Source organism: Mesoplodon mirus (genome assembly GCF_964341445.2).
Source record: "Mesoplodon mirus genome assembly, chromosome: X".
Taxonomy (NCBI): domain Eukaryota; kingdom Metazoa; phylum Chordata; class Mammalia; order Artiodactyla; family Ziphiidae; genus Mesoplodon; species Mesoplodon mirus.
Window position 1 is genome coordinate 116,925,010 of NC_138981.1, and position 13,696 is coordinate 116,938,705.

The following is a 13,696-nucleotide window of genomic DNA, read 5'->3' on the forward strand; positions in this document are numbered from 1 at the left end:
TCCTGACTACTTGAGTGACCTCAGTGTTACACATCTGCCACAATAGTAAGCAGATGGTTCCATGCCTGATTCAGCTTCATAAAGGACCCAGAATTTGTATGGCAGAGGAGTTTAAAACTCCAAATTGAAGGTTTCGTTCCTTTGAGCTAGGCATTTAACTTAGAAATCATTTTTTTTTAACTCTTTAAGAATAAATTTTCTTTCCTGAGCTTACATGGCAGTATGGACTTCGTGGAAAGAAATTCCAAAGTTGACAAGTATTTTCTAGACCAAGCACAAAACAGCACAACATTGAATTTATATTGTCCTTCAGCAGCATCCTAGTAGGTTTTGGCCTGCTTACTGTTTTGTGGAGGCAACACTTGGGTGGGAAAGAATTCAAGTCAGCAAAGACCTGACACCTACTTTCCCAGCAAGACCTTTGCATTACACCTAGCTCATCTCTTCCACGGTCCCCTAAACTCGCTCTGCTCACCTACCACAGCTCTTTCATGGTTTTTGATCTCCCCAACCAATCACTACAACTTAGATGGTCCTTCCGGGCCTATCCACACAGTCTCCGTGTCTTTGAGGGTTCAGCTCAAGCCCTATCTCCTCCAGGAAGCCTCTCCCGACCTCTCCAGCCACCGTGTTCTCTCTGTCCACTGATGATCTGCTATGTATTTACGCTTCATCATCCACCACTTCATACTGTCCATTGTCAGTTTCATCTGCAGCTCTTCTCTCTCTCCCGTGCTCCAAATCCATACTGCCAACCTGCTAGAAATCTTCAGAATGATGACTCACTGGTGCCTCCACTCAACATATCCAAAACAACTCATCATCTTCAGTACCAATCACCCCCCCAGCACGCACGCACACGCACGCGCACGCGCGCACACACACACACACACACACATACCCTTCTCCTATCTTCTTTTTTTTTTTTTTTTTTGCGGTACGCGGGCCTCTTACTGTTGTGGCCCCTCCCATTGCAGAGCACAGGCTCCAGACACGTAGGCTCAGCGGCCATGGCTCACGGGCCCAGCCGCTCCGTGGCATGTGGGATCTTCCCGGACCGGGGCACGAACCCGTGTCCCCTGCATCGGCAGGCGGACTCTCAACCACTGCGCCACCAGGGGAGCCCTCCTATCTTCTCTATTAATGGAGTTCAGCATGTATGTCTAAAGCACTGCATTAGACACTATGGAGATAGGAAGGTATACAACGATGAATAATTGCCCTTTGACCTACATGTCAGGATGAGTTAGGCACCCCTCTTCTGCTCACCACTCTCCAGAGTACCCTGTATTTGGAAGTTATCATTCAATATGCTAATGAGGTCTTCCCCTCACTACACTATGAACACCATGAGGGCAAGGGGCATGCCTTAGGTTTCTGTGCCTGACCGGTGCCCAGGTCAGAGACCAATATCCTAGTCCTCTGCTGGCTGGCTAGGTGGATGACATCGCATGCCCTTAAGGAGCTCACCATCAAGCTGGACCCCTAGACTTGGCGTTATGCTCACCTCTTCCCTTTTCCTCATAGCTGATTATCAGCCAGTTTTCTTGATTCTATTTCCACAGTATCTACTGCATCCATCCACTTTCTCTTCCTCTCCACTGTTGCCAAAGTCACCCACGCCACTATCTGGATTGCTGGGACCTCAGCAGTAGTCTTAACTGGTTTCCCCACATCCTCATTGTTTACCCCCACCACTTCCCTGCCATCCAGCCCCAACACCACCACTAGAAAGATCTCCCTAAACCACATGCAATCCCCTGCTTACAGCTTGTCATTGACACCCTTCTTAATGTAGCTCCAGCTCAAGGCCCCACCCCTTCTCTTCATTCACCAGACCCTCAGCCCAAATCCCCCTACCACCCACTCCATGCTTCCCTACTTCCCGGCTTTAACTTAGTGACTCCTTCTAACCTTCTGTCCATCATAAACCTCTTTTCATCATTCAAGACCCACATCAAGTGCTTTTATCTCTGAGGTTATTGTTAATCACATCGTTTCTTTACTCCTCCAACAGCTTCGTACGTAGAGCTTTGTCTGTGTGACTCTGTCTTATCCTGTCACTGTTGGTTGTGTACACACCTATCTTGACTACTAGACTGTAAGCTCCTTGGGGGCAGGGTCCATGAGGGCAGATTTTTATAGCCCCCTCCCCACCAAGTACCCAGGAGATGCTCAATGAAGAAGCTAAACAGAATTGAATGACCTTTTGATCCCTGGTCTGGGAAGATCCCACATGCCTCAGAGCAGCTAAGCCTGTGCGCCACAACTACTGAGCCTGCGCTCTAGAGCCTGCGAGCCACAACTACTGACCTGCATGTCACAACTACTGAAGTCCGCATGCCTAGGGCCCATGCTCTGCAATGAAGAGTAGCCCCCACTCGCCGCAACAAGAGAAAGCCCGCACATAGCAACGAAGACCCAATGCAGCAGAAAAAAAATAAATAAATAAATTTATATTAAAAAAAAAAGAATTGAATGAACTGCCCCACAATATTCATTGATTTTACAAATATTCACTGAGCCCAACAACACAGAAAAAACATCTCTGCCCTTGTGGTACTTACATTCTAATGGTCGGATACAGATGGTAAATGAAATAAATAAGTAAATGTACACTATGTTAGATAGAAAGAAATGGTAAACAAAGACCTACAAAAGGGAAGGGGGATAGGGGCAGTGGGAATAGGGTTCAATTTTCTCCTGAGTGACCGGGGAAGGTGCTACCACGAAGCCAACGAGTGAGCAAAGACCTGAAGTAGGTAAGGGAACCAGCCGTGCTGATATCTGGGGAGAGCGTTCCAGGTGGAGGGACAGCAGGTGAGGCAGGAGCCTGTCTGGAACAGGCAACCAGGAGGCCAGTGTGGCTGAAGTGGGATGAGTGAGGGGAGAGAGGTCAAAGAGAAGGCCAGAGGGGCCACCAGAGGCCAAATCCTGGAGGGCCTTGTAGGCTATTGGGAATGACCTTGACCTTTACTCTTTTTGAGATGGGAAGCCATTATATTACTCAAGTTACACTTTGAAAGGATCACTCTGGATCTACTGAGTTTAAATTAGATTACAGGGGTGACAAGGACAGGAGCAGGGATGCCAGTTAGGAAGCTACTGCAATAAACTAGGTGAGAGATGGTCCATATTCTTCCAGTCTGAGACCTTCCCTGATGAGCAGGCTTCCTGGCCACAGCTAGCCAGACCTATCCTTGACAGTTGCATAGGATGCTTCTAAGGGTTAGGTTCCCTAGGTGTTCAAAGCAGAGCCAGAAAGCTGCCAGGTGGGTCCTTAACTGAGTTGTAAACCAAAGAGAGTATAGTAAAAGCTCTAAGGGAAGGGGCCAAAGACCAGGACAAACAGCTCAGGGCAGTCGGCACAAGGCAGGGGCCAGACTATATGCTACAAGGCTACATGGCATCTCAATAAGGGACACTATAAGGAGTGTGTGCTGTCTGTCTGCCCCCCACAACCCCTCAAACAATGCTTGGGACTCCCAGGCCAGGAAGCAAGAGCTGTTCCTTTTAGTTTTACAGATGAAGCCAAGTTAGAGTGAATCTGTAAAATTATTTAGAGATCCTAACAACGAGATTACACCAATTGAAAGATGTAGCAAGGGGTAAAAATCGGCTGTGAAAATCATCAAAACCAAGGAAATTTCAAGCACAGCCTGTGAAAATACTTCAGGGCTCAACAGAAACGTCTCAATTCCCAGAAATATTGCCTTGGCCAAAAAGTTCGTTCAGGTTTATTGTAACAGCTTAATGGAAAAGCCCGAACGAACTTTTTGGCCAAGCGAATTAAAAACTGCTAAGACATCTACACATACATATATAATTATAAATCTGTTACTAAACACTTATTCCATTAAAGGAAATGTCCCACCTTCACCCAACACCCAACACAGAAAAGTGTGAAACTAAATTTTATCTCAAATGCTTTAGGGAAAAGCTCCTCACAGTGGTTATCTGGGGGAGGAGGTGAAGGAGAAGGGAATTTTTATTGTCTACATCATCTATTTCTATAAGTTTTAACTTATTTACAGTGAGCCTATAATTTTATTAAATAATAGTATTAATTTTGAGGCATTAAAAAAAGCAATAAAGGGACTTCCCCAGTGGTGCTGTGGTTAAGAATCCACCTGCCAATGCAGGAGACATGGGTTCGATCCCTGGTCCAGGAAGATCCCACATGCCGCAGAGCAACTAAGCCCATGCACCACAACTACTGAGTCCACATGCCACAACTACTGAAGCCCACGCACCTAGAGCCTGTGCTCTGCAACAAGAGGATCCACCTCAACGAAGAGTAGCCCCCACTCGTCGCAACTAGAGAAAGCCCGCACACAGCAACGAAGACACAACGCAGCCAAAAATAAATGAATAAAAATAAATAAATTAATTAATTTTTTTAAAAAGCAATAAAGGCATTAACCAAAGGAAAAAATATACTGAGGCGCTAACTACTTAAAAGGAGCCCTTGCGTAAATAGCTTTGAAGAGTGAAGACATATAATAATGTGAATAACTGAACCTTATTTTATCTGTGTCGTGACATTTTTATAATGCTAGGGATTTTTTAAAAATATAGGCAGGACCCAGTTTCTTTTTTTTTAATTAATTAATTTATTTTATCTATTTATTTTTGGCTGTAGTGGGTCTTCGTTGCTGCATGCAGACTTCCTCTAGTTGTGGTGAGTGGGGGCTACTCTTCATTGCAGTGCACGGGCTTCTCATTGCGGTGGCTTCTCCTGTTGCAGAGCATGGACTCTAGGCACGCGGGCTTCCATAGTTGTGGCTGGTGGGCTCTAGAGCACAGGCTCAGTAGTTGTGGTGCATGGGCTTAGTTGCTCTGCGGCACGTGGGATCTTCCCGGACCAGGGCTTGAACCCATGTCCCCTGCATTGGCAGGCAGATTCTTAACCACTATGCCACCAGGGAAGCCCAGGACCTAGTTTCTTAAATAATAAGAGGCAAGTACATTACCCAAGAAAGTTCTAGAAAGATTACTGATGAGTGATTAGATTGCATTCTCTGGGTATCATTAATGAGTTAAGGGCAATCTTTTTCAGAATCAAAGTGACCAGACAGCTTCCTGCAGTCCTATGATTATTATTTCTCCTACACATCTCTGAGGCATTTAGACTTAGGTCTGCTCAAAGAGCTTAGGGCTAAAAAAGGAAGTTAGCACATGACTTCTCTTATTGTTGTATTCTGCCATGGTGATCCTTAGAGTAGCAGGAAGGGCTTTGTACTATATTACACGGGCTAGAATTAGTAGACAGAAGGGGACATAGTTAAGGTGGAACAGTTGTCTGAGCTTTGAATTCTTTTGCTTTTTTAGGTTTTGCTGCCTTGATGTAGTCTAAGTACAACTTGGTTTCAAGATATCTAATCATAGATTTTTTCCCAGTTCTGTTCTCGTCTTACTTTTGACATACACATACAAGTACAAACAATTCTGTTAACCAATGAAAACTACAAGATTTTTGGTCCGAAGACCAAGAAAGTACAAAAGTCACAGTCAAAAAAGCTTTGAAAAGATTGACTTACCACTGGATTTAATTTCTCGGACATAATTACTAGGGAACCAGCCTGTTCTCCCATTTAATGTGCCTTCCCACCAGCCTCCTTCTTCAACTCTAGTGACATAAATGATGTCCCCTTTACAGACAGACAGTTCATCTTCATTAGTCTGCTTAAAGTTGAATCTCGCCTTTACTATCAACTGGTGACTTCCATTTTCCGTCATCTCCTGGAGAAACAAAAGTCACACCAGATTAGGTGCTCATCTCAATGAGGCAGGGGCAGATATGCTATGAATTTAGGGAAATAAAGTAGGGTGACCAAGGATAAAACCCCAGGTCCAACTCAGTCTTGAGTTTTTAATTTAGGAATGGGCCTAACATGGGTAGGCCTTGGGGAAATGAGGGGAAGGGGATTAATAAAGCCCTCAAAATTGTAGGCAGTAGGGCTTCCCTGGTGGTGCAGTGCCGATGCAGGGGACACGGGTTCGTGCCCTGGTCCGGGAAGATCCCACATTGCCGCGGAGCGGCTGGGACCGTGAGCCATGACCGCTGAGCCTGCCTGCGCGTCCGGAGCCTGTGCTCCGCAACGGGAGAGGCCACAACAGTGAGAGGCCCGCATACCACAAAATAAATAAATAAATTGTAGAAAAACTTTTGCATTTGTGAGAATGTGTATTTTGGAGGGGGTCATAGCTTTTATTTCCTTCTCCCCCACCAATTATCTAAAGATACTTCTTTTTTTTTTGGCCACGCTGCTCAGCTTGTGGGGGATCTTAGTTCCCCCACCAGGGATCGAACCCAGGCCCCCTGCAGTGGAAGCTCAGAGTCCTAACCACTGGATTGCCAGGGAAGTCCCAAAAGATACGTAATAAACTATCCCACTCTGCCTCTACCCAACACTCAAAGTCTTACATAATTACGTGACCAAGATTAGGTACCAACCTCCTCTCATAAAATCTGCCTCCCCCTTCCAATTACTAAGAATATCTTAAATTGGCTAAGGCTTAGTCATATGCAAAGATCAAATATCCCACAGTTACCTAAGTCTGGAGTTCTTAACCTGTCACATGTCCCTTTAAGAAGCTGATAGCACAATAAGCCTTGACCCAAAACACAGACCAGTAAGTTCACACACAGGAGATTTTGCATACAATTTGAGACGGCCCAAGGGGTATGGAACCATGGAGTGTTCATCAGCTTCTGAAAGAGATCTGCAATCTCAAAAGATTAAGTGCTTTGGAAGTAATTAAAGTACTTTGGAAGTAATAGCTCATGAGGGCTTAAAGCAAGTGGGTGGATTTTGACAAGGAATAAAGGTCTCAAAAGAGCAGAAGCTAGGGTGCTCCCTCCCAAATGAAAGCTCCCATTAAGACCAAATGCAAAGATAACCAAGCTATCCCAATATAGGAGCTCGTCCTGGGCTCAATAGGAATGCAAATAGAAAAAGAAAATGACAGCAGCAATGATGAGAGCAAGTAATATACATTGATTGCCTTCTATGTGCCAGGCACTATTTAGTTCTCCTAATAAGCCGGGGGGAGAGGGGAAATAACAGCAAACTTCCCTCCCGAAGTCACCCTAATGACTGACATTTGCATAGCATTCTCAGTTGCTCATTTCTAGAAAGGGACAGGACTTTGGGGCTTCAACCCCGATTTTCAGACTCTGCCCCAACATGCCTTTGATTTGTTCCCATGGGCCAGCCTGAATTGGGGCGAGGTTCCAAATTCGTTTTCTCACAACGCCCCAAACAACAGGATGGCTATGTCACCACCTATGGAGATGTAACCGAGATAGCAATCGAAGTTTACAAATTTTAAAACAGGCAGGGGGAATTGGGGACCAGACTTACCACTGGCTTTGACTGCCTTTGCAGCCCTGGAGCTGTGCTAGAAACTGCTCCCTGTGGGTTTGTCTGAGAACTATTAGCAGCGCTAAGAGAAGAGGAACGTCCACATGGCCTTTCTGAGAGCTGATCTGTGAAAAGAGGAAAAGGCACCGTGAAGAGAACCCCTTGTGTCAGAAAAACATCTATAGCTTAATAGCTTTCACGGGACATTATCAAAGGCAACCTGATCATAATTCTAACTGTTCTATGATGAACAGGCCGAGTTTATTTCATTCCCCACCCCCCCCGCCTCCCTTTTTGGTGGCCAACTTCTTTTTCTTAACCTTACTGGCCATTGCTCTCCAGTAGAATGAAAAACAGCGACAGAACCACATTTTCTCTTAACCCATTTCCCTACAACTCTTCCCTCCTGAACCCGTTGCAACAGTATGCCCTGTTAGCCCAGGCAGAACTATATTGGGTACCAAACAGCTGTTTGTGGCTCTTATTACTTTGAAATATTTCAAATTTCTCGCTTTGTTTTTTGACTTATTACTGAGTGGTTCTTTTTCTTCCTCACATGGAACAGTCTGTGTGGCACATATAATGTAAAATCCCTCTTATGCCTGGGGGAAGGGGTGGGGAGAATGAGAATGAGAGAGATGTGTGTTTGAGAAAGATGCAATCTTCATACTGGAATTATTTTTTTAAAAAAATCAAACTCAAGAGTCTTCTCTTCCTTGAAACCTTGTGAAATTCAATCAGCCCAGCGCTGAGTTGGGTGTTTTCAGTATGCCGAGAGCCATACTAAAGGGACGAGCTGGCTTCCTGACAAATTCAAATGAGGGATCTTTTCCTCTCCATTTATTTTTAAAAGATATAAACTGCAAAAGTCTAAAGCCCAAACATTCCCGAGGCGACAAGCTCAGTATCCAAGTAATTTCCTTGATGCTGTGGGTTTTAACTTTCACCTCCTTGTGTTTTATAAATATCTATGGCAAGGGAAGAGACTGTAAAACTTGCTAGGAGAGTTTGGCAAAGGAACATATAATTTGTATGGCTTAATGTTCGAATTATACGATCCTCCCTGCCCAGAACTGGATAGTTGTCATGTGTGTTAAATATAGTTACTTGAATTAGCTGTACTTTCTGCTATACGCCTTGCAATAGCTCCAAAGCATTTTCTTCCAGAGAGCAAAAGAACAACTTCAGAGAAGTATTTTTACACTTATTGCTATTATATACAGCTCTTTTGACTATAATTACTTGATAGCTTCCTAGATGCTCCAGCTTATTTGGCACTTGATTATTGTCTGTTCTTGTTCTCTCATTGTTTCACATGGGTAAGTTGAGTCTCCCTAAATAGACGGTAATTTTCTCCAGGGCAGGGACCAAGTCTTACACTTCCTTTGTAGCACCTGGCAGTGCTGGGCACACAGCCTGTTGACTCTCCAACGGTTTGAGCATCAGGACCCGTGATGGAGCATCAGGGCTCTGGAGTCGGTCAGGTGTGGGTCTGAATCCCAGGTCTGCTGCTTACTTTCTACTTGGGCCACTATGGGCCTGACTTTCCTTATCTGTAATATGGACCTAATACTAACACCTACTCCCAGGCTTGTTTCAAAGATTGAATGAGACCACCGATGGCTCTTAGGACAGCCAAGACCCATGGTAAGGGCTCAACACATTTTAACTATGGTTATTACTGCCCAGCTGTAGGTAAGATACTATATCACGGAAGGAATGAAGTTATACTTTAAGGCTGTCATTATTTGCTTTGCATTTACTAGGATTTATATTTCATTCCGCCAACGTGATGGATACTAAACATTTAAATAAATGATGTTCTTTTCACTCACTATGAACCTGAGGTTTCATTTCCAGTGCAAGGTTACTGAAGGGTTCCTTAACATGGACAAAGACATACAGAAAACTATGAGAAAAAATATGTCTCTGGCGGGGAAAGGGAAGTAACGGCTGCATTTTGTAAACTTTATGAAAAAGGGAACTGATATTTTTTCCTTTTTATTTTCTGTCGTGTTATACTCCGTTGCCTATTCAATAGCTTTGAGTGAAATTGTTTCTTGGTTCTTATTATATTAAGGGCATTAGAATAACCTCTATGACAGTTATGTTTAAATCCTAAACTATAACAGATTAAAGTATCTGGCACCCATCAGGGTTTCTTTAGGGGGAGGAGAGAAGTCTGCCCCAATCGCACAATCCTGGCCATAGATAGTTGGCTCCTAGGGTAATCAGAGACATGTGAACCCAAATGTGTCGCCCAGAACCCATCTGTCCCAAGCCCTGCTTACCTTCTGTTGCTTTGTTGACAGCTAAAAGAGTGCTCAGAACCTTGGAGAAATTGACCCCTGCATGAAGGTCATCAGGATCAAATATCTATGAGAAAGGAAATTGAAACTGTTAAGACACTGTAAGTATTCAACTCAACAAACCAAACTATCAGAAGGCCACTTCCTCTAGCTCTCAGGAGAAAAAAAAAATGTAAAAGCCAAGACCCAAACCTCCATATACCTTTGGGGAGAAATGAAAGCAGCAGCTGAGCCGCCTAATGACATGTGGCGGGCCATCAGTGAGTCAGAGGGAAGCAGTAATGGGGAATGAGAGCCACGCCGACTCCAGGGCCCACTAGGAAATGCACAGACCTGCTCTTCTGACCTGAGCCCATCAATACTCTCAGCCCAGTTACTGGAAACTCTGCGCTGGGTTACAGTCAATGCCCATCACCTACAGAAGGAGGGGAAGCCTTTGTGACACGCTTTCCTCTGTACAGTTTATTCACTGTTCTCAGCCAGGGCACTGTCTGCAGGGCCTTCCTCTCTGCTGCTCATCCTCCCCGAGGCCACCCACTGGGTCCCAACTCCACGTCGCCCAACTTTCTGCCCAGGCCTGCCTCTTGCTCCCAGCCTCAATGCCGGTTTCTGCCCCTTGATCTTGCCCCTCTCAGCTCATCTTCATGGATTTGACCCTTGGGCGGCCTGAGCCTATAGGTTCTTCCTGGCCTTAGGTGACTTTTCCAGATATGACCTCTGACCTTCCTGGTATTACTCAACTTCCAGCAGCAAAACATTAAAGAAATACAATATTTCACTTGGCCTGTCGCAACCATCATTCTGATATCCCACTGTCCCTAGGGAAGATACCAAGCAGTTGTTATTTGAAAGACAATTGTTAATTTAAAAATGTATTCAGTGCTTCCCTGGTGGCGCAGTGGTTAAGAATCCGCCTGCCAATGCAGGGGACATGGGTTCGAGCCCTGGTTCAGGAAGATCCCACATGCCGCAGAGCAACAAAGCCCGTGCGCCACAACTACTGAGCCTGCACTCCAGACCCCGTGAGCCACAACGACTGAGCCCACGTGCCACAACTACTGAAGCCTGCGCGCCTAGAGCCCGTGCTCCCAACAAGAGAAGCCACTGCAATGAGAAGCTTGCGCACCACAATGAGAGTAGCCCCTGCTCACCAAACCAGAGGAAAGCCCGCGTGCAGCAATGAAGACGCAACGCAGCCAAAAATAAAATAAATAAAATAAAAATAAATAAATTAAAAAAATAAAATAAATGTTTAAAAAAATAAAATAAAATGTATTCAATATTTTGTAATAACCTATAATGGAAAAGAACCTGAAAAAGAATAGATATATAGATATATAACTGAATCACTTTGCTGTACACCTGAAACACTGTAAATCAACTATACTTCAGTAAAACAAATTAAAATTTTTAAAAATATAAAAATTAAAATGTATTCAATGTTTTAAAATGTATGGAGGTGTCTTCTAGTCTCATAAGCGTGTATTTGAAACGAGAAGTATGCTCAAGCACAGGCACAACCTATTAATTCGCCAGCCAATGATGCCAATCTATATATATCTATAGGTAACCAGATGCCCACCTTCTGGATGGAAATACACCTTCAAAAAACATTTCATTCCAGGATGTCTAGAAGTTTGCATCCTTTTGTTTCCCCAGTGTGGTGATGGGAATAAAATGTACCTTTGCACGTGGGACATGGTTGGTAATGAGCCTAAGATTTTGAAGGATCTGTCTTCCCATCAGGTAGAGACATTTGTTCCATTTCTAATCCTCAGGTTTTCTGGGAGCTGCGTCAAGACCCGATTTTATCTTCTTTGTGTACATATTCTAGAAGACCTAAAATCTCTCTCGAATGAAAATATAGAGTATTTTTTTTCAAATTTGGGGGGGGCATCAGTATAAACAATATATGCAAATGTGTGCCCCTTCTGAGACTTACAACTCCTTTTTTTAAAAAATAAATTTATTTATTTATTTATTTATTTATTTATTTATTTATTTATTTATGGCTGTGTTGGGTCTTTGTTGCCACACGAGGGCTTTCTCTATTTGCAGCAAGCAGGGGCTGCTCTTGGTTGCGGTGCGCGGGCTTGCAGTTGCAGTGGCTTCTCTTGTTGCGGAGCACGGGCTCTAGGCACGCACAGGCTTCAGTAGTTGTGGCACATGGACTTCAGTAGTTGTGGCTCACAGGCTCTAGAGTGCAGGCTCAGTAGTTGTGGCGCACGGGCTTGGTTGTTCCACGGCATGTGGGATCTTCCCGGACCAGGGCTCGAACCCATGTCCCCTGCATAGGCAGGCAGATTCTTAACCACTGCGCTACCAGGGAAGTCCCCACACTCTTTATTCATTTAATCAATGAATGTTTTGCATTCAAACTTAAAATGACTGAAGAGCCCAATCACATCTAAAAATGAAACACTAATACACTCTTAGCAAAGGGGGAATGTCGATATTACTAAAGAGTTAAATGACACTACGATCCAAATATGTTCCTGAATGCTACAATCTAAAATGTAAACGTTGGACTTCCCTGGTGTTCAGTTGTATTGGTACTTGGCTGAATTTGAGAACAAATAAACTGATCAGAAAATGAAATGTGCATCAACAAGAGGCACTGTGTCTGCTTGAGGGAAGTTGCCTGCACTCTACACAGTTCCCTTTTTAGAAAACCTCAATACACTAGAATTTACCCACAGATGCTGTTCTGAAGCACTCGGAACTACATAGGAAGAAGTTGGAAGAGGCCTCTCGGGACTAGCAGAGAAGGCAATGCCTGAGGGTTATGATTTCCGAGCAGACAGAAGGTTAGATAGAACCATGAATGCCCTCTACAGCACTGCACCCTCACAAGCCTCACATGGAACAGTACCGAACATTCCACCCCAGACCTTTCTTCCAGGCACTTGAGATTGGTCACCTACTAAAATGGAAATATTATTTGGAGAGAGTGCAATACTTTCAGCTGTTATCAGTCTTTTACATCTTAGCAGAAACGAGAGGTGTGAGACCAAGTTTAGAGATGATGATGTGGAGAAAAACTAAGGGCACTGGCACCCAACTAGGAAAAAGCAAGGGAGATTCCCCCAGCATGGAGAGGGTGCAGGGAGAGCAAAGAGAAGTAGATTCCAATACAAACCACTTGCCTAGGCCTAATCCCAATCATTTATATGTGCAAAATGGATAACCAATTCCCCCTTTCTATCTGCAAAGCAGTGGGATGGTTAAAAGGTAATGCAAATTTGTACTTTGACGCCGTTCTGCGATTTCTGAATACAAAGTCCCGATGACACTCTTCTCCCTATACTCTGTGCAAGCCTCACTCGCCTGTTTAGCGACTCTGGTGTGAAACTGAGTCCCAGATTAGCTGAACTTTCTTGATTCCTATCTTGGTGCAGAAATTAGCTGCTTAGTTCCAGTTGGATCTGTGAAGGTAAGATGAACAGCAGGATTCCCTCCCTCCATTTACCACTACTGTGAGGCAGACAGGAAAGAAAGGATTGCCTCTTAGACTACAGCTCGATGGTTTCAAGGTCCCACACCTGCAAGGGGATGAGGCAAGGTTCAAGTATAACAACGACAAAAAAAAAAACATTTACTTTACGCTGGGTAAGCAATAGGAGAGACAAGGATTAAAGTTCATTCAAGGTATTTTTTTTAAGTATTTACATAGAGTCAGCCTAAGGTCTAATCCTACATCGGCAGCTGAAATCAGACAAGGCATTTCATTTTTTTTTTTTTTTGCGGTACACGGGCCTCTCACTGTTGTGGCCTCTCCCGTTGCGGAGCACAGGCTCTGGACGCGCAGGCTCAGCGGCCATGGCTCACAGGCCCAGCCGCTCCACGGCATGTGGGATCTTCCCGGACCGGGGCACGAACCCGTGTCTCCCGCATCGGCAGGCGGACTCTCAACCACTGCGCCACCAGGGAAGCCCAAGGCATTTCATTTTTAAACGTATCCCCACATTTTTCCATTTTGGAGATCCACAATGACAGCAAAACCTATTTTCCATCCACTAA

General features: G+C 44.5%; 1 protein-coding gene across 9 annotated transcripts in view; it reads right to left on the reverse strand.

Moving 5' to 3' along the window:
* Window positions 1-13,696, reverse strand: part of ARHGEF6 (Rac/Cdc42 guanine nucleotide exchange factor 6) — a 111,772-nt gene that overhangs the window by 72,234 nt on the left and 25,842 nt on the right. For all 9 annotated transcript variants that reach the window (XM_082610090.1, XM_082610089.1, XM_082610087.1 and 6 more), the window contains 3 exons: window positions 9,659-9,743; window positions 7,368-7,492; window positions 5,541-5,742 (listed from right to left, as the gene is read on the reverse strand). In XM_082610090.1, coding sequence (XP_082466216.1) covers window positions 5,541-5,742; window positions 7,368-7,492; window positions 9,659-9,743 — 412 coding nt within the window. The remainder of the gene's footprint in view (window positions 1-5,540; window positions 5,743-7,367; window positions 7,493-9,658; window positions 9,744-13,696) is intronic.